Source organism: Macrotis lagotis, chromosome 4, assembly GCF_037893015.1.
Source record: "Macrotis lagotis isolate mMagLag1 chromosome 4, bilby.v1.9.chrom.fasta, whole genome shotgun sequence".
Lineage (NCBI taxonomy): Eukaryota > Metazoa > Chordata > Mammalia > Peramelemorphia > Peramelidae > Macrotis > Macrotis lagotis.
In genome coordinates, this window is record NC_133661.1 from 83,433,890 (window position 1) to 83,459,851 (window position 25,962).

Sequence of the window (25,962 nt, forward strand, 5' to 3'; positions counted from 1 at the left end):
GAGCTTTGTACTGTGGGGCTCCAGAGAGGCTTCTCACATTTGGATACAATAGAACAAAACAGTAGGCAATGGGAATGTCTGATTATCTGGACTGGTGGTCTTCCCTGGCTTGCATTCTGTATACTGAGCGATGGATTTCACATTCATTTGCCAGTCTTCCCATGCTGATGGACCTATCCTGATTTGAAACAATCACTCCCACAGACTCATGTAGGATTAATTTATTGAGTCCCTTGCCTATAAATACAAATTGAGCATAGTTCCTTTTGGATGACAGTTAGCCTTTTTATATTAAAATCTAGTGGACTTTGGCTACATTATTTCTGCCCACACTTTCACTTGAAGTCGTTTTTTTATCTGCCCTAAATAATTTACATTGGTCTCCCTCTCTTATGTACGTGGGTTGAAATAGTGACACAGCTTCAACTTCTGATTATAGTCTAATTCAGAACCTGAGTCCCTAAATTCTGTTTAAAATGCATCCTGATTAGGAATTTTAAGGACAAACATGTGCATAGAACTCAGGAGAGAATCTGAAACAATGAGTTGATTAAGTGGCTTATGAACCCTTCTCCCCCCTCTCCACCAAGTTCTTAACTCCTTCAGGGCCAGAAGACTGGCTTTTCTTTTTTTGGGGGGGGGGAGGGTGACTCTTGAAGGAGTTTTTTCCATTATCTAACACCTTGGTCAAGGATAAAGTTCCCCAGTGGAGCTCTTTGCATGAATAACATTCACAAGTCCAAAAAACAAATCAATATCAGTTTTCCTGCAAACTCTGAATTCTAGAACATCTAAACTTAAAAAGAACTTAAAGATCTCTGGTTCAACCCCTATTGAACTCCATTTTCCAGAAAGACCAGGAGGAAGTGACTTACTCAATGTTTGTAGTAGAGAAAGGACAAGGACTTGGTTCTTTTGCTTTCCTAGCTGTTTCTTTACATTTCAACTTTTGCTTTTCAATTTTACTTAGGGAAATTCTTTTCTTATATTTACTTATTTGATCCAGAGAGCTAGGTTTACATTTTCTAATTCATTTTCTGGTCTATGTGATACAAATTGGGACCTGTATGACAGGGATTTTGCTGCATGATGGAGTTGGCAAGTATAGTTCTAAGTACTGATCAGAGAGTTAAAGGGAACACATCTATTCCTTAACACTTCATTGATGTATGTGACCAAAGAATGCAAGTTCATTTGTATTTTCAAATGGTGGAGTTGTATGTGATGGGTGCAATTTGTAGAGAAGGTTTTAGGCTTCATGTAAGGGGGAAAAAGCCCCCCACAATAGTTACAGCTATCCATAAGATGCTCAGGTCATGTCAAGAAATTCCCCCCCCCCCCCACTAGGTGACTCAGGAAAATGGGCTGCGAGTCATTGAGGGTCTTTAAGGCAAAGGCTGAAGACAAAGCTTTTCAGATATGGATTTGATCATGTGACACTTCTGTTGCAAATTGTGATTCTTTAGCATTCTATTATTACAGTATCATTCTGGGCCTAAGGATAGAGATCAAAACATTCATTAAGTATGTATTTAATGAGTGCTGGGGATAGAAATAAAAGATGAAACATCAGTTCCTTTGTACTCAGACTAAAATGAATCACCATATTGGGGTCCAGGGACCGGGTGTCTGTGACTGATCAGATCAATATGGGCTTGAAGGTTCTACCACTGGGCACAATTAGTCCACATGGAACATTTGGAGTGCAGATGGTTCTAAATCTGTTCATCTCACCTTTGTCTTGAGCCTCGTATGAATTCTCTGTAAAATTTTTAGGCAAACATAATTTTGGCATTCAAATGGGGTCAATTTCTGCAGTAAGAGTTTGAATGCTTGGCTGTTCATGACCTAGTGAAGAGGATGACTAGGTGGATGAAGCTCCTGGAGGCCAGGGCAAATAAGGGTCTGACTGAAAGAATTGGGTGGGTACTTAGAACTATATAGGTTTGACCCTAAACAATCTCCCTTGCAACTCTGAGATCCTGGAATTGAACTTCTATCTTCTCAGGAATCTCCTCTATAATTTGATAGCTTCTGTTTGAAGATGTCCAGTAGTCAGTGGCTTGCTACACCTCAGGGCAGTCCATTCCACTTTGAAAACCCTTGGTAATGAAATTTGTTTCTATTTAGTTCTATTAATTTTGCCTCTAGAATTCTCTAATTACGCCCTGGAGTGAAGGTTAAAGCAGTACAAACTTCTCCACAAATACTCTTTCCTTGAAGATTGCTCTTAAGTTCTATCTTTCAATGGATTCCTCTCACTGTTGGTCTCCAATAGTCTGACTCCCTTGTATGCCCTCCCTTGGACAGCAGTACAAAAATGTGGCACCCAACTTCACATCTATGCAGTATTTTAAGCAAATATTTTTCTTCATACCAACTTGTGAAGTAGATGGTTGAACATTTTTTGCTGATGGGAAGGAACTGAGACTCAGAAAGGTTAAATAATTTAAGACAAACAGCTAGTACACAGAAGGATTTGAGTCCAGGCCTCCTGATCCATGACATTGATTTTCTGAGAGTGAGTTGATATGATAAAATGTTCAGTATTCCATCATTTTAGCTTAGAAGAAAGAACCCTGGATTTATAGTGGTAGGAAATAGGTTCAAATCCTGGCCCTGCCAATGGCTTTATGTCTCAGCCAAATTACTGAACCTCTCTCACCTCTCTTGGGTACAATTTTATCTTCTATAAAATGAGATTAGGCTAGGTGGTCTCTAAAGTCCTTTCCAATTCTAAGTTTTACAGGCCATCCATAAGTTTTGGGATGTACCACTCCCATATCTGGTAGATTTAGGACTCTATTACATTACTCTCAAAGAGTGGGTTACCATCCCATTTCCTAAAAGACGATTTGATAAGTATTCCAATAATAACTCAAACAGCCAGTGAACAAAATTGTTTATTTCATGTTAAATGGGGTACGGAATGTGAGACAGTACATGTAAAAACACTTTAGGATGAGTTAGGTAGCACTAACTGCACAAGAGGTTCAAATTCACCTCAAAAAGTCACCAAACAATGATAAAGTTCCACCTTCAGAACATAAGGCATGTCATGCATAAACCTAAAACAAAAACTATCTGAAAAAATGTTCATGCTAAAATACTGAATAAGATACAATAATTCATGGGAAATGACATCAGAATTAAGCAATAGAATATTACTGTAAACCTGGCATGACAATCAATTCCAGAATCACTCAGGGTGAGTAACGTGGGACAAGTGTTGGCAGAAAAAGTACCTAAATATATAAAGCCTCTTTTTAACTCATCTCAATAAACCTAATCAGAAAAGTGGAAGGGACTGATAGGCAGAAGATCTCTGATCCTGAAAGACTATACAAAATTGGCACACTTATTTGTATTCAAATCAATTTTAGGGTTAAATCTGCAATTATTAGAGTGCCATCTAAAAATACTTTAAAATCACAACTTGCCTTCTTAAATAAAGCCAGCAATACCAAGCAATTAAAAAAGACTCCAGATATATCTGGATTCCATTTTTCTCAAGACAGTATCCATGATTTTCTATAGCTATTTACAATAATTCACTGCAAACAATGAATTCAGAAATTATTAGAGAACTAAGATAAATTGGTACAGAGGGTAAAAAAAAAAATCAGAAATGCCCTCAAGTAACAAACACCTTGATATCTGAGGGACTGAAAGATTTTACTCAATGATTGAAGACAGCAGACAATGTGATACAGCCCTTCTGGATCCAGATTCTCAAGCACATTTCCATGGATGGACAGGAAGCCTGGCCCATCATTTCTTGTGGGTGCTACCAACGTGGAGGAGACTATATTAACTTCTGGTGCTCTACCAGGGCTCTACCTGCTAAGTTTGGGTCCAAGCTGGCAGATGCTCTCACTGGTGGATCAGTATAGCAATCTGAAGGACCAGTTTCACTGCATTTATGCTGGAAATAATAGCAGAGAACTGGGACTCGTATAGGACCTGGAAAGAACTGACTTGTGCATGTTAGACTGCCATGATGATAATGGAGAGGCAAAAAAAAGGATAATTAAAAAACACAGAACAAACAAAACATCAAAACTAAAAATCTAATGGCCCACCTAGGATAGATTTCATGGTCATTTGCTATGCTACCACACTATGTGTTTATTGAACCCTGCTAAGACTGTTAAGGTCTGTGCATGCAGAGACAATGTTTTACTTAGCTTTATATCTCTCCTGGTGCCTAATAAAAATTATTTTGCACAAAGTAGGCACTTAATAGACAGTTGCTAAATGAATAAGAGGTTTCCAATGGACTCAAGGTATACAGAAAAATTTGGGATTCACCCAGGGGAAAAATCCTCCAGAAACTCACTATTTACAATCAAAGAAGAAATCTGTAACCATATAGACAGATTTTAGTCATTAAAGATTATGAGCAAGCTGCTCTAGAATTCCACATAACGATGTAAAAAAAAAAATTTCTACTATGAAACCAAGGTAAAAGGCCCATTAGCGAATGGTACCTATCATGGCCAAGGCTCTTTGGAATATGTTTTTGATATATACAAAGTAGCCATTAAACAAAATCCTTTCTAAGAAATTTATTAGTAATTCCTTTAATTGGAAGGATTTTCAAAATGTGCTGGATACTTCTATAATTAAAAAACTGAATCCGGCAAATAAATCATCCCCAACTAACTGAAATTACTTGCCAACAAAGCCTCTGGAATTGGGAGAAAACTCTTTCTATTGTACAAGATCAAATACAGATGAGCAATACATTTGAAAAACACTTTGTACAAGGTTGCAAATTCTGAAACAGTAGATTTATATTACAAAGCAATGTAAATAAATACAAGGCTAGTACAAAAGCTCTTATTTACAGTTTTACAAATGACATTGTATTCAGTGTAAATGTGTTTGAAAGAACACAGTATTAGTAAGACAAGTTCCTGTTGAGGACATTACAGTTTCTGCTAAATTCAATGCATAATGTAAAAAGGTTCAAGTTACCTGTTTATAATTTAGTACAGACAAACCCAGTTTTACCTGGAATGGTATCTGTTAAAGTGCTGAAAAACAGGAAGTATTTAGAAAATACTGTACATTATTAAAGCTTTATCAAGTCAGAATGTTAAACTTCATTCACATTTTTTTTTTAACACCACATCTGTGGTCGACAGAATTTTTCAGCAAAGAGTAAAACTGAGAGGTCATCAGCTGCTTAGATATGTTCATGCTCGGCATATGTCTTCATAAAAACCAAACCAAACCAACCCTTCACTTGTCTATCCCTCAGCTATGGCTTCAGGTTTCACAATCTGGTAAGTAATCAAATACTCTGGATAAGCCTGAAAAAAAGAGAAGAAATATTTAGCAATAAGACAATTTTTTTCTCTATACAGCCAAATCATATTTATAAAGACTTCTGATCTTTCTGCAGAGAGAAACAGTGAATTTTATTAAAGTATGGAAAATATCACATTTGTTAAAAAATATGGTTTGTCAATAAGACTTAACATAGTAGACTTTAAAGCTATGAAAACAAATCGGTTTTTGAAGGTATGTTAAAGAACTATTACCTGTTCTCCTCTATAAATGACATATTCTGCTAATGCCAGGCCATTAACACTAGGCCGACCTGTGACTGAATGATGTCCGGGAGGAGAATGAGCCATTTTCATTGCACTGAACTGCAGGAAAGACTTCCCCAATGTTACCCGGCAAAATAGCAGTTGCCTATGTTAGAAAGGAAAAAAGAAAATATTCAAAAGGAGTTTTTTAGTACCTTCTCTTTTTATAACATCATGTGCTCGTCAAAGAACATCTCTGCCCATCACTTCATCTCAATCTCAAGACAATTCTCATAAGGTAGATAGGGCATTAATGACAATTTTTCAAGCACAAAGAAAAAATAGAATTTCTCCTTCCAAAATAATGTGTCACTTTTCCTAGCTATAGATGCAGCAATGAAAACAATTTAATATAAATTTTCAGATGACACATGACACTCTTGTCATCTCCTTTGCATCTCTGCAAAAGCCTAAATTATAGAACAGGGACAACCAGAGAACTGCTTTCCTTTTGCTCAGGGGGTCTTGACAATGAACCCATCTCCTCCTACACTAGTATATATTGCAGACCCTCTGGTCTCATCTTTAAAGAGTTCCCTGCTTAGGCTTTCCACCTGGAGTCCCACTATCTATAAACCAACCTTTTAAGAATGTTACTGCTTAAAAAATCATACCTACTCTGTTGAATTCTTTACCAAGTTCTGAATGCACATGTTAATGACTCAAGTCACACAAAACAGAATGGATGGAGTTAGATAGTAGAAAGACAGTGAGTTTGGAGTTAGAGGTCCTGGACATGACATGTGTATATTTTTGGGTGAACTGCTTATTCTAAAGCTTTCAGTTTCTTCATTTGTAAAATTACAAATTTAAAAATAAATGATCTCTAAGGTCTTTTTTCTAGCTTTAAAGTTTATGATGACTCTTTCTCCCTTCTAGGACTTTTCTGTCTTTATTTTGTTAAGTAAAAATTCATAGTTATATTTTATAACCTATTAGCTTGCTAGAAGTTTTTCTTATAGCAAGGGGAACCTAATGTGTGGTTCTATTTTTTTTAAAGGGGGGGGATAGCTTCTAACCAATCTAAGTCAGTGGGGGGGGTGTCTTTCTTATGGTTCTCTGATGCTACTCTTCTTACCCTCCTCCCCCATTTTTATAACCTGAAAATGTTATTCAAGACACTCCTAATCTGGAAAACCCTCTCTAAGTTAGAAGCTATGGTTATCTTTTTCTTCAGATTACACAGATGGGTGTAAACAAATTACTCACCTGTGGCATATATAACAAGATCTATCTTTGTGAACTGGGCACCCAGTACCACCTCCGATTCCATATACATACTGATTGCTTTTGGAGGAGTTCTCAGCGAAGTAAATGCCAGCTCCAAACATTCCACCTATATAGGCATGTCTTTCATCAAAACCTTTATGAATAATTGCATTCACAAATGGAGAACCTAAAATAAATTTGATATGGAGAAGGTACAGTCACAAATCTAATTCACCTCTCCTATATTACTGAATTCATCATTCTTTTCTGTGACTCAATGGACTCACTGGCAAAACAGGCAACAATACATAGTCATTTTTCTTATGACCTGATTTTTTTTTTAAGGTTTTTGCAAGGTAAATGGGGTTAAGTGGCTTGCCCAAGGCCATACAGCTAGGTAATTATTAAGTGTCTGAGACCAGATTTGAACCCAGGTACTCCTGACTCCAGGGCCGGTGCTTTATCCACTGCGCCACCTAGCCGTCCCTACCTGATTTTTTATTAAAACTTCCCTCCCAGCCTACCATTCCAGATCCAAAGTCCAACTATAATGTGGTACATTTTCTTTAAATCCTGAATGCCACCTTCTTCCTCCTGCATCTCTCTTGTGCTTTGCTGGGTCAATCAGTATAGGCCCTAAGCCAAAGGGGAAGTAGATAGTAAATAAGCCCTGGATCAGGGCCAAGGTGGTGGTTGACAGAGTGGGCTGAAGGACTACTGCAGCTGCACAGCTAATTGATTCATCAACAAACTGTGTCTTATGTTCATATGGGAGAAGCAAAGAGAATGCTGTGGATTTCACTTTACAGCATTGGTGATGAACAGAATCAGTTATTTATTTGAATTAATAATGGAAAACTAAAACCAGCTGTGCATTTTTACATGTAAATATCACTCATTATAGTCAGTAAATCAAATCAACAAATATTTATTCTGCTTGAGTTCTGTGTTAGGTACTGTGCCTAGTGGTAATATAATCAGGATTCTGGGGTTTGGTAAACAAATGCCATTTAGATTTCAGTTTCTTTGCTCATTTATAGAACTCTGCAATATTTTGAGCCCCAGATCCATGTTCCTTCTCTGTTTAAGGCAGAAATGTATTTGAAAAGCTGTGTTTTGTATAGATATTGAAAAATCTCCTAACTTCCTGAAATTATTCCTAGCCAAATTAAGGAAATCGGCAGTTATCTCCTTCCTCTTTTATCTACCCAAGATCTGGCCCCAAGGCAGAACTCTAAGGTTCCATACTATATTTACAAAATACTATATCTATGTGTACTATTTAACATCTTTGATTTAAAATTGTATTCCTCAAAAGAGGATAACTATAGAAAGCCTCCACACACAAAACTTTCTCTTCAGTTAAACCCTTACACTTTACATTTGAACTTTTGAATTTGAACTTGAAGACAGTGGAGGTATTTTCCAATTTCTTTTTTTAACCTAGTCTGTGAATAGAATTATATAGTCATTTCCCAAGATTCTAATAAACAAAACATGCTGTCCTAGAAAAATAAAAGAAATAGCCTAGGCTGTTATCAATTCCATTTAGGGATTCGATAAGTTACTTATTAATTTATAGATCAGAATGAAATTTATTTAAAGCTAATATTAGAAATCACCTGCATCCTTGAAAAAATATTCTATAATCAAAGAGAATAAAAATGAATGCAATTTTTACATTAATGTTAATTTATATCAAGAATAGAAGGAAATAAACGATCTTTTAAAACAAATGGCCTATCAAGCTAAGTAATTTTCTCAGAATGAACAGTAGGGAATAAAGCTATTCAAATTGCTTGGGGGTCTTACCATGAAACAGCATTCTTTCATTAGCATGGTTATGATTTTCTTCAGAAACCTCTTTCCTTCGGTGAGTGTATCTTTCCCAGAGTTTTTTATTACAAACTTTCTGAATCTGAAAAAAATTAAACTAGATTCAAGCCTCTAGTTTGGTATTATAGCTATTATGTTGCCTATTTTAGGAGAACATTTCCACATTTTTAATTATAAGGGAGGCAAAAGTGATCTCCAAACAAAATATTTCATTTAAATCAAGTTGTAAATACTTTAAGTCACATGTATGCAGTAAAACTTTGAATCTAAATCTTGAAAAGGAAAATAAGGAATTTAAAAGCCAAAGCCCAAACTTTAGTAAAGAAATAAAAATTAAATAAGTTAATATTTATGGATTACTTTTGGTTTGCAAAATAATTTAAATACATTTTTGTTTAATTCTCCCAAGGACAATGTACAATGCTCCATTATATGTGAGGAGAATGACTCAGAGGTTGTAAGCTGCCAATGACCACCAAGTAATTAAGTAGAAGTGGAATATGACTCTCGATCTTTTAAATTCAAAGTTCAACTTTCATCATTCTAAATTCAGATTTTTGAGTCATCTGACTTACTAGACTAAAAAGATAAACTAAATCTAATTAAGTTTTTTTCCATACTGAGTTAGAAACATAACCAAAGTACTTTTAAAGTCTAACATGTATAGATATAATAAATGATACTTATTATTTTATCTTTATGAAGCTGAAAGCATCAGTGAAACTTTTATCAAATATTTTTAAGTCTCATTTTAAAGAATTATTTAAAAGCATCACTCAAAAAAGATCACCCCTCTCCCACCAAGACACTTAAACATTCTTCTGGCTAAGTAGTTAAAGGAATCAATGTGAATGTCACTAGCCATGCAGTCAAGATTTAGCTGTCCTAGAGCAAGATGTTTTCCCTGCTGCTTTTTCTGAGTCTGCTATAGCCCCCTGCTGGTCTTCAGGTGCTGGGTGAAATACAGAAGACAAGGGGGGTGATGAATATGGTATTGTTAGTTAATGTAAATTAGGTTGCTTTAAATTGCACCTTAGACCTCAAACAACACTAATCATGGGCATGAAGACAAATATGATTTAAAAATGATTTTTTGAAGGAGCACAAACGATTGAAAACATTAATTCAAATAAAAAATACTTTTATTATTTGTAGTATACCATGCTACTCACAAAACTTATAACCACTTTGCGAAGTATTGCAAATTTTATTATGTCCAATTTGTCTTGTTCGACTGCTTTCTGTTTCCTATTTTCTTGTACATAGCCTGCCTGAACATATTTACTTGCTGTCCTCTCCATTAGAGTGTGAGATCCTTAAGGACAGGTCTGTATTTTTATTTTTCTTGTTATCATCAAAGCTTTACACAATGCTTGGTACATATTAGGGAGTTAATAAATGTTAACTGAGATCCAGAGAAGTTAAGCCTTATATAGATTACAAGGCTGTGATTTAGTCAATTTGGCCACTTGAAGCCCTAACCTATGCCTTTCATCCAGTTATCTTTACACACACACACACACACTTTTCAAGGCAATGGGGTTAAGTGGCTTGCCTAAGGCCACATGGCTAGGTAATTATTTAAGTGTCTGAGGTCAGATTTGAACCCAGGTACTCCTGACTCCAAGGCCGGTGCTCTATCCACTGTGCCACCTAGCCACCCCTCATCCAGATATCTTACTTGCCTAGAATGAACACACTCCTAACCTCTCTCTACCTTAGAGATCTGGCCCACCAGCTCCCCAGATGCAGCTCAAACACTGTTTTTCTGCACAATTCCCTTCTTGACTTCCTCAACTGCCAGGGTTCTCTTCCCCAAACTATTGTGAGTGTAAATACTCTGTTAATGTTGGTAATTATTCATTTTATATTTTGTGACATATTTATATGTGTATTTCTTTCCTTCATTAGATGCAAACTTCTTTCCAATAGAAGCTGTTTCTTCTAGAAGTCTATATCTCCAACTCCTCTTATAGTAGCTGGAACATACTGACCTGAGATACAGTCCAATTCAGTCCAGTTCTTAAGTCCAAGTCCACTGTTCTTGACCTTATATCATCTTGTTTCTCTTAGTTTCAAAGAAGGGTAGTATGATTCTCTTGTTTATTTTTGGATAATCTACAGTCTCTTGCCCCTCCCATCCAGTAAAGAGAGTCCTATATTAGGACATTTGTAATAAAGTATTGATTGGTAATAATGATTAATTTGTACAAGTGATAATGTTTAATAAATTATAGACCATCTGAACTGGAAGGCATCTTAGAGCTTTACTTCTTTATAGCATATGATACTTCAAATAGTAAGTATTAAACAAACTGACTCATTACTTCAAGGGAAAATATAGGTAAAAAAAGTTCAAGACATTTGACCATAAACTTCAAGATAAATGAGTTAAGGAAAAGTGGGAATGCTTTTAGTGCATTCCTAAGCTTATGAGGTGATATCCCTGTATAAAAATATTGACTGGATGGGCCATTATACAATCTGTATTTTTTTTTTTAGGTTTTTGCAAGGCAAACGGGGTTAAAGTGGCTTGCCCAAGGCCACACAGCTAGGTAATTATTAAGTGTCTGAGACCGGATTACAATCTGTATTCTTGAGGAAAGCTAATTATAACCAAGGGGGTATAAGAATAACAATTTTAACTAACACTTCTATATTGCTTTGAAATTTACAAAGCTCTTCATATTTATTTCACAACTCTGTGAAGTAGGTTCTATAGGTATTAATAAGTATTAATAATATGATTTAAAGAAGAATAAACAACCACAGAGATGTTATGTACCTTATCTAGTCAACACAGCTTTACAGTAAGCATCAGATGAACGCAGGGTCTGGTAAGCACTCATCTACTTGACTCATGCCAATGATCTCCCCATTTTTTATTAGTTTTTTCCTTGCAAGGCAGTGGGGATAAGTGACTTGCCCAAGGTCACACAGATAGGTAATTATTATGTGTCTGAGATAAAATTTGAACTCAGGTCCTCCTGACTCCATGGCTGGTGCTCTATCCACTGCACCCACCTAGCTGCCCCCCAATTTTTTTTGATATTGTATTCCACTGTAAATTTTTATGATCACCCCTCCCAATATATACTTATTTAAATTTCATAATATTAACATGCTAATAATTTGTATCTTTTAGAACTTAAATATATTAAAGATTTTAAAAGGATGAGGACTGATTTAAGAAAGATGTGATTGATAAACCCAGAGTCTGGCCATTGGGATAAAAACTCCCTCTTTGATAAAAATTGCTGGGATAATTGGAAGTTAGTATGGAAGAAACTTAGACCAACACCTCACACCCTTTTACCAAGATAAGATCCAAATGGTTACAGGACATAGACATAAAAAAACAATACTATAAGCAAATTAGAAGATCAAGGACTAGTCTACCTGTCAGATCTATGGGAAGGGGAGAAGTTTATGACTAAGGAAGAGTTGGAGAACATCACCAAAAACCAATTAGATGATTTCGATTACATTAAATTAAAAAGCTTTTGCACAGATAAAACTAATGTAACCAAGATCAAAAGAAATGTAGTAAATTGGGAAACAATCTTTACAACTAATGATTCTGACAAAGGACTCATTTCTAAAATATACAGAAAACTGAGTATATGTTTAAAACAAAAAGCCATTCCCCAATTGACAAATGGTCAAAGGATATGCAAAGGCAATTTATAGATGAGGAGATCAAAGCAATCCATAGGCATATGAAAAAATGCTCTAAATCATTAATTATTAGAGAAATGCAAATTAAAGCTTCTCTGAGGTACCACCTCACACCTCTCAGATTGGCCAATATGACCAGGAAGGATAATGATCATTGCTGGAAGGGTTGTAGGAAATCTAGGACACTATTACACTGTTGGTGGAGCTGTGAACTCATCCAACCCTTCTGGAAAGCTATTTGGAACTGGTCCCAAAGGGCAAAAAAAAATGTGCATACCCTTTGACCCAGCAATACCACTACTGGGTCTATACCCTTAAGAGATGATGAAAAAGGGTAAAAACATTACTTGTACAAAAGTATTTATAGCAGCCCTGTTTGTGGTGGCAAAGAATTGGAAATCCAGTAAATGTCCTTCAATTGGGGAATGGCTTAGCAAACTGTGGTATATGTATGTCATGGAGCACTATTATTCTATTAGAAACCAGGAGGGATGGGATTTCAGGGAAGCCTGGAGGGATTTGCATGAACTGATGCTGAGTGAGATGAGCAGAACCAGAAAAACACTGTACACCCTAACAGCAACATGGGAGTGATGTTCAACCTTGAAGACTCGCTAATTCCATCAGTGCAACAATCGGGAACAATATTGGGCTGTCTGCAAAGGAGAGTGCCATCTGTATCCAGATAAGGAGCTGTGGAGTTTGAACAAAGTGCAAGGACTATTCCCTTTAATTTAGAAAAAAAAAAGATATCTTATTGTCTGATCTTGTTACCTCTTAGACTTCTCTTCTTTAAGGATATGATTTCTCTCTCATCACACCCAATTTGGATCAAGGTACAACATGAAAACAAAGTAAAGACTGACAGAGTGCTGTCTGTGGGGGGGCGGGAAGCAAGACTGGGGGAAAATTGTAAAACTCAAATAATAACTTTAATAAAAATAAAAGAAAATAATCCAGAAAACTTGAAACGTAAAAAAAAAAAATGATGTGATTTAATAAAATCACTGATAGCTGTGTGGAGAATTGGATTGGAGAGGAGAGAGACTTAAAGCATGGAGACTTGGGACTATAACAGTCCAAGCAAGGTATGAAGGTAAAGCCCCGAACTGGGCTGGAGAATGTTTAAGGGCATGAAAAGGACAGATATGAGTGATGTCATGAAAGCTGAAAAGATCAGTTCCAACAAATGACTAGATAAGCAAGGCTAGGAAAAATGAGCAAGTCAGAATTTCATATAACTGGAAAAATGCAGTTGTTACTTTGGGGAAAGATAATGTAATGAGATCTGTAATGCAGATCACTATCTCCTCACTAAAAACAACATGTGGGTTGTTGTGGTGAAGTGGGACTCTCATTGGTCACTACCGGGGAGTATAGGGCTGACCACAGACATGGGTTGATCTGGGGGGAATGGGGTAAGATTTTGGTGTGTGAAAGGAGAGGGCTGGAATTTTACCAGCACAACTGCTTGCAGGTACCTTAGTTCCTTTAGCCTCAGGGTTTATTTTTAGGCATGACTGGAGATAAGGGGGAGAACAGGGACTGATGAGGGATAATGAGCAAAGGGGGTGGTAGAGTTGTGTTGGGAGTCAAGTTTGTGATTAACTTTTGTGGAGGGGTTGGAGTGTGACTCACCCTCCCACCCTATGAACTGATATGATAACACAAGCTGGAATTCTACCAAAATGCTCATTTAGGAGACCACTGAAACTATTAACCCACATAGTTAACTTTAAAAAAAATACCTTTAGAATATTATATCTGTTAAAGATTCCACCAGCATGACCTCCATCTCTGTGTTCTCGGACTGTACTCTGCATCTGAAGAAACCACAACTTCAAGATTAATGTAAATTAGTAAAAATTATTCATCTAGTGCTTTACAATTATAAAATGCTTTTCTCAGAATCCTCCTGTGAAGTAGATAGGACAGGTATTATTACTCCTGCTTTACAAATCAGGGAAAAAACCACAGATTAACTGACTTCTTCATAGTTAAATCATGCAGCAAAATTAAAAAAAAATCTCCCTTCTGATTCTACAAATACAATGAGCGAATCATTTTTATCTGTCTTCAAAATATAAAACTTCATGAGGAGAACTTTTAGAAATCTTTCCCAAGTCAGAGCTTTAAAGGGAGAATTAAGGATGTAAAGATGGATTGAATTTAATAATAACATCATTTGGGACATAAACCGAAGAAGCAGCAAATCACTTCTTTGCTCCAATTTCTTCTACCTTAACAAGAAAATTAATCTAGTTAGTTAAGATCTAGAAAGATATTTCAAGGGCCACCATTTAGTCACAGCTACTGGAAGGCAGTGCCATGAAACTTTTCTAGGGATTGTAGGCTCTGCTATTATGGAGCTCTAGCATTAATCCCTGTTAATAAAATGAAAATATGAACTGAGAGTATATCTAAATGTTGATTTTTAAACCTATCTAATAAGCAAGGTGCTGAGAAATGTAACTTTTACCTTTACTGCAAGTTATATCTAATAATAGAGAATTCTTCAGAAAGTTAACAGAATGTTAAATTCTGTAGTGGTTGTGAATTATAATTGGAAAATTTTTACTAAGTCAACCTTGAATATTGCTTATTCATTCTTTTCAAACACCTAAGGTATGTGAAATCATACCTCTTCTTCCACAGACTGAAATTCTTTGTCTTCAGGAGATAGATCTATGAGAATTGTTCCACTACCAGAAGTATTCAGAGTCAAGTATGGGTTGAGACCTACAAAACACATTTCAAAATTATTATAAAATACTTTACAAAATACAATTTCAAGGGGTAGCTAGGTGGCACAGTGGATAGAGCACTGGCCTTGGAGTCAAGAGTACCTGAGTTCAAATCCGGCCTCAGACACTTAATAATTATCTAGGCTGTGTGGCCTTGGGCAAGCCACTTAACACCATTTGCCTTACAAAAAAAAAAAACCAACCTAAAAAAATTTAAAATACAATTTCATCAACTATAAAAATATTTACTGGCTTTCAGGTATAACAAGTGTAAAACAAATTTAACCGATCTTTTCTGGCAGAATGCATTGGTTTTGAAGATAGATAATAGCTCAATAGGAATATTCACAGAAGAAACCTAACCCAAACATCGTAAAATTTAATGATATGATTCATGGTATGAATTATGATGAGTATTGGACAAAGAATTGAACGATTTCGGTTTTAACCTAATTTTTGCCACCAACTGTCTTATGTGACCTTGGTTAAAGGCTGTTAAGTATCCTGGGCCTCTGGAATTGTTAGCTAGATTATCTTAAAGTTTCCATTTGGCTCTAAATGTCTGTGACTTTAGATAGCTACAAATTGAATATCAATCACTTGAGAGTCACTGCTTTGGTTTTTTAAAAAATCCCCAGAAGTAACATGGGGATATAGTACAAGTGAGCACATGAGGCTAAGTAAAAAAAATGACTACCTTTTCTATTCTGCTTCAATTTGTACGTTTACATTATGTCTGATTTTGTTTCCCATAGTTTAAAAAAAAATAGAGAGAAACTAAGGAGATAAATATGAAAGGAATACAAAAGTACCTCCCTTCAGGAAAGACAGATTACATTGCCCAAAAGTGATTGATGAATGACTTAATATTTATTTTGAAAGTCTTAACTATTCTTTCATGTCCACTGAATATAGCACAACCAGAAATCTGCTTATAACAGGAGATATTTTGATTGAGCACAGGAGCTTTTCACTGTTGGGATAATAAATTAATAAATCTTAATTCCTAGAATGGGCCTTTGGTCATAATAACATACCACCTTTCCAGAAAACAAACTTTTGAGTTATTTTGGGCAAGGCAATGGAGTTAAGTGACTTGCCCAAGGTCACACAGCTAGGCAATTATTATTAAATGTCTGAGGCTGACTCTAGGGTTGGTACTCTATCCACTGTGCCATCTAGCTGCCCCTAGAAAACAAACTTTTGGAACACAAATAATTTTACTGCTAAGAAATATCACTAATCAGGTAACAATGATGAAAACAATTACTTTAAAATAAATGGTACCTTGTTGTCCGGAGATAAGTCTTTCAACGCCTTTAATGATTTTATGCCTATGCCCATAAGCATTGATCCCAATCTCCTTTAATTCCTTATGTCCCATTTCAACTAAAATATCCAATGTGATCTTGTTTTAAAAAAAAATTAAAGCATAACATATAGTTAAGAATGGAAATATATTTGATGCAATACTAACACTATAAAGATTATTAGACAGCTATACACTCAATCTGAAATATTTTCAATACCCCAGAAATAGAAATGAACTTACATCAGAATCAAAAAGCAAAACAAAAATGTTTCAGCTCGTGTGAGAAGTTAGCATTATGCATGCTATTTTATCAAAAGGGTAAAAATGATCAGTTCTCCTGTTTATATTTGATTTCTTTGTGATTTATGATTTCCCCTACACTTTGCTCATTTGTTGAATGCAACTTAGACCTTAGTTCAGACTTTAAATCCAATCCCCACTTGATCTTTTTTATGCTGGTCTTTTCAGTTTGATGGTGAGAGTAATTTTCAAAAAGGACAGAAATTATGGGACCAGAGTTTTAGAGCTGAAAGAGACCTTATGGAAACCATTTAATCCAACTCTCTCAATTTTTAAGATAATGAAACAGAAACTTTGAGAAATGACACGATGTGGTTGAGATCAGATAGACAAGAAATGAAAGAGCTGAGATTTGAACTAAGATTGTCTGAATTCAAATTCGCTTCAGAAGAACACTCTTCTGACCAAAAAGACTATTTATCTCACCTAGTCATTATGGTCAGAAACTTTTTTAAGGCAGTAAGGATCTGGGGGGGAAGGGATACAGAGTTGAGCAGAAGAACGAATAATGCCATAGAGGGAGAAAAGGAATCAGAGAGAGGAGGCTAGAGACATTACAGTTCTACTTTGGGTCTTAGTTTCTATTCTAGATTTGTTCCTGACGATATCTGTGAAGTACTTCACTTAGTGGTTGTAAGGACCTGAGTTCTTTTAGGAGAACTACAGGTAGGATCATCGCCAGTTCACTTCCTTCATTAATGGCAACATCACTAAATTTAAATATTAACATGATTCTAAAAAATTCTGTATCACATCACTTCACCACTAAAGAAACCATTTCTTTATCTAGTCCTAATACAAGTAATCAACCCAAATATAAATTATGACCATTCCTTTAACAAAGTCTAAATCCCTCAGCTTTGCTATTAAGATCCTTATTAATCTAGTACTATAATCTGGATTTGAGTTGCTAGGTTTGAATTCCAGCTCTGCTGCTTACTCTATTGGACAGGTAAAGATCATCTCTCTGGATTTCATCATAAAAAAATAGGAGGGTTTGGATAAGAGCAGATAATCTGAGATTCCTTCTAACTCCAAATTCACTAAGGAAATAATGTTCCTCTAACCTACTCCAGCTGTAAACTAATTCCTACCTCTTTGCTTCTGAGGATCCTTTGATCAGAAATGCCTTTTCTTACTTCAACAAATCCCCATTCTGTTAAGTTCAGTTCAAAGCTTTTCTCTTAGAAGGAGCTTTCCCTGGGCACTACCTTCTCTGAATTTCTGTACTATAGCTTCACATTTATAAACAGTCTTGTATTCTTTTCTAATTATTAATGTGTTAGTCCTATCTCCCTAAGGCAGAGACTTTTACTTCACATCCCTCAGAGAACCTAAGCAGAGAGTTAAGCATGCAGTAGATACTCAACATATTTGCTAGTAGTTGGTTACAACAGAAAAGAACAAATGGTAAATCAAAGAATATCTTTAAAAACTAAATTAAAGTTCCATAAAAGATGACTCATTCAATTATAAGACAAGTAAAACAGTATTAAGGAAATAATCCATACTCTAAAAAAATGAATGCAAATCCTAAAATCAGAGAAAGTAGAAAATGAAAACTGTCTGAAATTAAGAAACAAAAAAATCTTTACCTCAAAATAGATTTAATACTTTCCCAGAATGGTTTAAGTGACAAAATCATTTAGGAAGAAAAAAAACTAGAAACAAAAATGCAACACTACACCAAACCTAGCTAAAATACAGCTGCTTACCTGTTCTCTCTCAAATACATCGATTAAATGTTCAAGTCCAAGATTTCTTACAAACTGATTTATACTAAAATCTACTCCTGGAACTGGAAAAGAGAAAAATATTCACTAAATCTCATGTAAAGCAGCACTTCGCAAACTACATTTTTTAAAATTTCATTGCATTTAATTAATTCCACAAGATAAATATAGATATTAGAAAGAACACTAACATTATGAAAAATATTTAATAGCAACTGAGGTATACAACATTGATTTGCATTGCTTTTTAATGGCATAAAAAGGAAAAAATGGTAAGATTTCAAGACCCTTAAAAAATAATCTGTAATCAAAGATTTGACAGGGGAAAAAAAGAGACATCTTTTATATACACACTAAAAAAGAATAGTTTTGCCTAATGACATCAATTTTTATATTTTCTGCACTAAGTTCTAAATATATTCTTAAGTTTTATTTAGCCAAATAATGCTGTATAAACTATGCTTTTGAATATTGTTAGGTATTTTTGAAATTAAAAATATCACATCATAAGGGTCAGTACTGGCTATAAATGACATGCTCTGACCAGTTAACAATTTCCAAAGGACTTAAAGAAGATCACAATTGTACTAAATCCTTAACTGCCCCCACACTCCTCCACTTTTACACCTAGGATTGGAGTGAGCTAGTCTTGGTAACTGTCCTGGCTCATCTAGAAAGTGCTAGACTTGGTGTCAGGAAGACTAAATGCAATTCTATTTCAGACAATTAACAGATATGTGATCTTGGATAAGCTAATCTCTCTTGGCCCTCAGTTTCTTCACCTGTAAAGTAGGATAATAACAGTTCTTATTATTTTATAAGATCATCATGAGGATCTTTTCAATTCTATGTAAAGTGCTCTATAATTGCCTGCTATTATCAGGATTAGTCATAGCTGCTCCAAAAACAATGGGAGTAGGGAATGAATGGAAGAAGAGTGCTCTTTTTTATCAGTTGGGGAGGGGAGGAGTCCAGACATTTTTTCTTCACAAGTTTAGCTTTTTTAGTCAAAATGACCTTGGGGGGTGGGGGTGGGAGGTTTCAAGAGATTGTGCTATCAATATCTTTTATACTAACCTCTAAACTATGCTATTTTAAGTAGCTCATATAGTTTCAAAATGTCTATTCAAAGGAAAGTTAAATAAAACTTAAGAATATATTTAGAACTTGGAGCTGAAAGTATAAAAATTAGTGCCCTTTTTCTAAATAGAATGAATGCAAAACTTTTATGCTTCTGTAATAGGGCAGGGAAGATGACTATTAAATGGCAAACCTATTTGCCTAACAAACATTGCTAACCTTCAGGAAAAAAAAATTGTACTCAGAAAACATTACTGGAATGGTATTGTCTAGCTCATCAGTTCTTACTTGGAAGGAGGGTATGTAATAAAATGCTCACCATTAATTCTATTCATCATAAGTAAAACAAAAGCAAGAGAGATCAGTGTTCTGACAGTTGAATTAGGTACTAATTTCTGCACTTATAGTTTTACATGTTTTTTTCAGCACTCATGTAATCCTGATGTGAGACAATAATCTTCATTTAAAAATTTTCACTGAAAAATTGCCTCACCTTCCTTTTTTTCCAGACCTGAAGCCCCCTCTGTTCCACTTGAATTAACAACTGAAGAGAGTTCAGGGAAACTACCAGATAAATTGTCAAGACTACTAGCTGCAGAGAGGGTGGATGGACTGGAGGGAACTGATGACAGAACATCTGATGTAGCTCCTGTACTTCTCAGACCATTGATGACTTGTGGTTTATAACAACATGGCAAGGCAGAAGGTGGCATGGCTGCTGTCAAAAGAGCACTAACATCATCTGCCTAGAGGTAACAGAAAAATTACAGATGCAATGAATAGTCAATCTCTTAATCTCTTACTTTTAAAATAAGAAGTCACTAAAATACACTAGAAATAGACATTTAAAAAGTTAATCCACAGAAAATTAAAAAAATAAGGATGAACAAGTCAATATTCAGGGAAACAAATATGCTCTGGAAATATCAAGATGAATTTGTCAAACGTAGCTTATCCTGAATAAAATCTTCACCTTCACTATTCCTGAAGAGTATGGAGATTGGCACAAAAAAAATTTGAGGGATTTAATTGTATTGTATCACATCCATGCAAGTTCTTCAATCTATGCTTAGTTTTACCAAACTGAATGACAATGTAACATTTTCAGGAAAATGTTCAATGCAATGTTTCACAGATGTCTCCAGAAGCAATGCAAAGTTTTAGTTAAAATCTGGGAGCACAATAATTTCAATTTAAAAAAAAATCAATATTTTCTTTTCAAAATTCAATTAAAGCATTAGTTGCTGAACATTATCTTTTATCAGCTAAAGAGACCATAGAATCTACTTGTTACTGATTATGTTACAATGACTTCCCATCTTTCTCCTCCGAGATCCTATGGCTGGAGTAGTCTATACCACACAATTCATCTTTCAGTCAATATAGAAAGCAATTTTTGATTTACATAGTCTATTTTTCTAAATACTGCTTTTAAGGAGACTGATTAGATTTTTTTAAAACCAATTTCCCCATAGAAACATTCAGTTGCCTATACCCAAGAAAATCTATTTATTCCCTAAGTTTACTATAAATAGAATTAAAACTGCTATAGTTATCATTACTTCAAGAGGAAAATGAGCACAAATCAAGTACCACCTAGGTTTTCTAATCCTTACCCTAAATAGGGAAGGGATTTTATCAGAATAGTTGGGAGGTGGAAAAGGCAAAGAACATGAGCTCTTGTGGCTGTTCTTTTTGGTGTAGGTGATAGCTCTGTTACTAGGAAAAGGAACCTCTTGACAACTATGGTGGTAGGGATAGGAAAAGAAAGGAAAAGTAGAAGGGAAATTGGGGGCAGCTGGTACAGTGAATAGAGCACTGACCCTGGAATCAGGAGGACTTGTATTCAAATCCAACTTCAGACACTTAATACTCACTTAGCTATGTGACCTTGGGCAAATCACTTTAACCCCATTGCCTTGACAAAAAAAAAAAAAGAAAAAAAGAAAAAAAGAAAAGGAAATTCACTTGGAGAAATAACCAAGAAGAGAAAGGAGTGGGGTTTATTTTATATGTGTTTTGTTTATCTTCACAAACACACACAAATTCTGAGCTCCTTTAGAGCAGGGACTATGCTTTCTATTTTAAAAAATAATTTAGCAAGTGCCAGGTACAGAGTAGCTATTTAGCAAAAATTTATGTGATTTAATAGACCTACTAATTTTTAAAAGCATTTTAAAAATGTTTTATATCTCTCCCCAATTATGTATAAAAATAGTTTTTAACACTTGCTAGTCTTTTCAGTTTTGAGTTCCAAATTTTATCATTCCCCCACCTCCCTGAGCCAGCAGGCAATCTGATATAGTTTATACATCTGAAATCATGAAAGACACATCTGTGTTTGTCATTTTGTGCTAGAAGACACAGAAAAAGTGAAAAATAGTATGTATTAGTCACTAGTTTTTTATTTTTAATATTTGAAAAATAAAAACACTGAACTGAATCTCAAATTTCACCCTTGTCATGTTAAGATTGAATCCTAGGTGGCACAATGGATAGGGTACCTGCCCTGGAGTCAGGAGTACCTGAGTTCAAAGAAAAAAGAAATTCAATTGAAGTCAGGAATAAAAGAATCCACTACTTACAGTAACTAAGTCCAGTGGGGTTTGTCCTTCTTGGTTTTTCAGTGTAGGGTCAGCTCCATGCGCCAACAATAAGGCACAGAGTTGGGTTCTTCCCTTCTGGGCTGCTTCATGCAGAGGGGTGAAAGCCCATTTATCCGTGGCATTTACACAAGCATTATACTTGATAAGTAATGCTGCCACATCTACATGCTGTGAATGAAAAAGGATGTGGCATTTAAGCTATCATTTTCTCTTATCAGTTAAGTTTCTTAAGGAAGAAACTATAGTTGAATGCCATTTTTATTTCATAAATGTACTCAAATTTTTAAAAAGGGATGCACTTTTTTAACACTAAAATTAGTCAGTTAACATTATTATAAATCTTGGTAACCTGAGGAAACCAGTGAAAAGAATTATGTTATTTTAATCATTTTCTAATTTTGCACAAAGACAGCTGTTGAATGAGAAATATCAGTTGTAATTAATAATTCACCCTTTTCTACTGAAGGAAGTCTATCAAATTTGAATTTCACAACTCAAGTGTTGTAGAACATCATATTCTATTTCAGTCAGGTCTCCATGATCTCTAGATTCTCTGGGCTATTGCAGCAAGGTTTTCTTTGGGGCGGGGGTTGTTGTTTTTTTAGAAAGGAAGAGTATGATGCCAAGACAGACTTGGGGAAAAATTCACCAGCAGAATACTATACTACCAGCTACTTTAAAGTTTCCATACTTTAAAAGTCCCACAGATATTTTTTAAGTGTCAAAGGAAAGCCTACCCCATATGATGCTGCATTATGTAATGGAATTAGACCACCTTTGTCCTGGGCATTCACATCAGCTCCATGTTGCAACAGATATTCTGCAACTTCTAAATTGTTGTAACCAGCTAATAAAGAAAAAGAGAAAAAAATTACATTAAAAAAGTCAAAAGTAGTTATACTTCAATTTACAAAACATGAAAAATTATGTGTAAAGAGATTTAATGCTGAAAATACCTTTCTATATAGAAATTGCTGACAGTCAAAAATATTTGAGAAGAGAGGAAAACATATTTCACTGGTGCTCCACAAGCTGAATCTAACAGACAACATTCAAGACTTCTTTCAACAGTTTAAAAATCACATATTTTATAGATAGAAAGGATCTCAGAATTCACCAACTCCAACAGTCTCATTTTTAAGAGATCAGAACACAGATCTAGAAATATTAAGTGATTAGGTTCATGGACATACAGATCCTGTGAACCCAAATCTACTCTACTTACTCTTCAGGCAAACCTAAAGTGAAAATACAATACTGTATATACGCACTAGTAAAGATATGTGGTTAAAAAAACTAGAAACCTGAAATATAAAAACTTTAAATGGATTAATGTATCTTCTAGGAGATTTAGATTTTTCCTCCCCCATTCTTGATTGAATCAGAAGGAAGAAAACATGAATTATCTACTTTCATGAACAACTGATAGCTTTTACTTCTACTTCCTGGGAGACCTATTCAAATAGGAATATATTTTCTTCTCTTTTTTTATTCCCCATGATGAAAACCTATCCATTTTCTACAGGAAACCTTATATGTTATTGCCCATTTCCAAGTACCCGTCCTTCCCAAATTTGTGTTCTGAATGTATTTTAAAAATATATACCCAGAGTCTCCCTGAACAGAATGTCAACTCCATGAAGATAGGAACTATTTCATGTATATCTTGGTAATTCAGTGTCTAAACATAGTAATTATTTAATGAATATTTCAGTGATTAACTTAGAAACAAAGATAGGTGACTCAGATTTAGAAGACAAACACCACAGCATATGGAAAGGACTATTTTAGGGTGAAAACAACCTCATCCATTAACATCAGATTAATTTATCAAATGCCCCTCTATATCCTTATACTAGTGGAATACATCTCTAGCAGATTCTATCAAACTAGAAGTTTTTTAGTTTAGGCTCAGTGATGAATTGACTTCTATTCATGTCTCACACTTGGCAAGTCAACAGTTGACAGTGGAGTGACACATTTTTCAGCTACAGCAAGTGCTCAAACTAGTTTTCTTGATATTATTCATGCATAATATTTCATATCTCACATATGTTGTCTCCGTATTTGAAATGGAATATCTCCTCACCTTTGATTCTCAGAATCTCTGATTTTCTTCAAAACTCATTTTAAGGGTCACCTACACGAAAACTTTTCCCAATTCCCTCAGGACTCATACCTCTTCCTACAAAATCACCTCATTTTTGTTGGTATATGTTTGTGTATTATTGTTTTCTTTGATACAATGAAAGCTCCCTGAAGGAAGGGATTAATTTTTGTCTCTATAACCTCAACAGGTACTTAATAAATTCTTGCTGAATTTTGAAGATCATTTAGTAGGTACAGACTTAAGAAGTTATTACATACACAAATATGTTAATAGTACACCTACACAACTCCAAGGTTAAAAACCTTAGAAAATTTTTTTGAATATTTCAAGCTCACAAAGAGGCAATCATTTATCCCAAATGATTCTTACCTGTCACCATAATGAATCTAGGAAATCTCATTCACTTACCTGCTAAATGTAATGGGGTTGAATGTCGGCCCTGAGTATCTCGGCAATTTACATTATCAGGTGAGGATAACTTTTTTACTCTGGCTAAGCAGCCCTTTTTGGCAGCATCTAGCAAAGCTGCATCACCTCTAAGCAGATCCTGGATATCTGTGTCTCCATCTTTAACAAGGTCCAAGGGAGTATTTCCATCTCGGTTTTTCTTTGTAGGGTCTGCGCCATGCTAAGCATATAAAAACAGATATGAAAGCTATGATTGTCAGTAGAAAAACCAATATAATTAGGCCAAAGTATCTTGCTTGTCCTCTGAATGTTTACTTTTATTTTATTTTTAAGAATAAGAAACCAAATCAAACCTACAGATTACTTTTAAGGACAATGATTAATATTTATAAACAGATAGCAAGCTACCATTCATTGCTCATTAGGAATTTCATATATGAACTTTATGCTATATTTTGGAGGCAAAAGTTTAATGCCTGTCATAGACTGGTTAAGACCCAGATCAGGAAAAGGACTACTCTAAACTAAGAAAATTGCAGACCTATAATGTAACTGAATATATAAATGTTTTTAGTCCTTCTAGACAATTCTATGGCTAAATGTCATAAGGAAAAAATAAGGCTAAATCATAAAACTCACTCTATAACTATTCTGAGATTGAATGGGAAATGTGGATAGGCTGATTTAGGATGTCAAATTGTATTAACTTCTTAAAAATAATAACGAGTTGAGAGCAGCTAGGTGGTGCAGTAAATAAGAGCACTGGTCCTAGACTCAGGAGGATCTGAGTTCAAATGCAGTCTCAGACATTTCATACTTACTTAGCTATGTGACCTTGGGCAAGTCACTTAACCTCATTGCCTTGAAACACCCCACCCCTGACCCCCAATGATAACCAGAAAGAATTTACCCCAGAAGGCACAGTAGGAAAAAAAAAAAAACCCAATGGATTTGGAGTCAAAATACCTGAGCTGCAGATTCTAGTTGTTCTCCTTACTACCACAGTGACCTCAGGAAAGTGCACTAAATTCTGGTCTTCAGTTTTTTCATTTATAAAATGAGAAGCTTGGAGAAAAGGAGCTTTAATGTTCCATTCTGACTCTGAATCCTATGACTACTTCAAAGGATGAATCTGTACTGTGTGATTCCACAATTAATGATTCAAAGGAAATAAAAATTCCTTATAGATTTATAGGATTTAGAAGATGGAATGGGCATTAGAGATCAGTTAATCCAACAATTCTCAACATTTTTGACTATGAACATCATTTGATTAAAAAAAATGTGACTTCACTAAAGTATTAGTATCTGTTCATTATTCAAGAATTTCCTTTTAAAAGATAAGG

The 25,962-nt window shown here is 35.1% G+C and overlaps 1 protein-coding gene across 1 annotated transcript in view; it reads right to left on the reverse strand.

Annotated features, from left to right (window-relative positions):
- Positions 1 to 2,675: 2,675 nt before the first annotated feature.
- TNKS2 (tankyrase 2) overlaps positions 2,676 to 25,962 on the reverse strand; it is a 58,116-nt gene continuing 34,829 nt past the window's right edge. Inside the window, exons 16-27 of the mRNA XM_074233387.1 lie at positions 24,617 to 24,836; positions 22,836 to 22,945; positions 22,078 to 22,266; positions 19,986 to 20,238; positions 18,395 to 18,477; positions 16,355 to 16,475; positions 14,965 to 15,062; positions 14,072 to 14,146; positions 8,622 to 8,727; positions 6,810 to 6,996; positions 5,550 to 5,706; positions 2,676 to 5,318 (exon numbers count right to left, since the gene is read on the reverse strand). Coding sequence (XP_074089488.1) covers positions 5,256 to 5,318; positions 5,550 to 5,706; positions 6,810 to 6,996; positions 8,622 to 8,727; positions 14,072 to 14,146; positions 14,965 to 15,062; positions 16,355 to 16,475; positions 18,395 to 18,477; positions 19,986 to 20,238; positions 22,078 to 22,266; positions 22,836 to 22,945; positions 24,617 to 24,836 — 1,662 coding nt within the window. The 3' untranslated portion in view covers positions 2,676 to 5,255. The remainder of the gene's footprint in view (positions 5,319 to 5,549; positions 5,707 to 6,809; positions 6,997 to 8,621; positions 8,728 to 14,071; positions 14,147 to 14,964; positions 15,063 to 16,354; positions 16,476 to 18,394; positions 18,478 to 19,985; positions 20,239 to 22,077; positions 22,267 to 22,835; positions 22,946 to 24,616; positions 24,837 to 25,962) is intronic.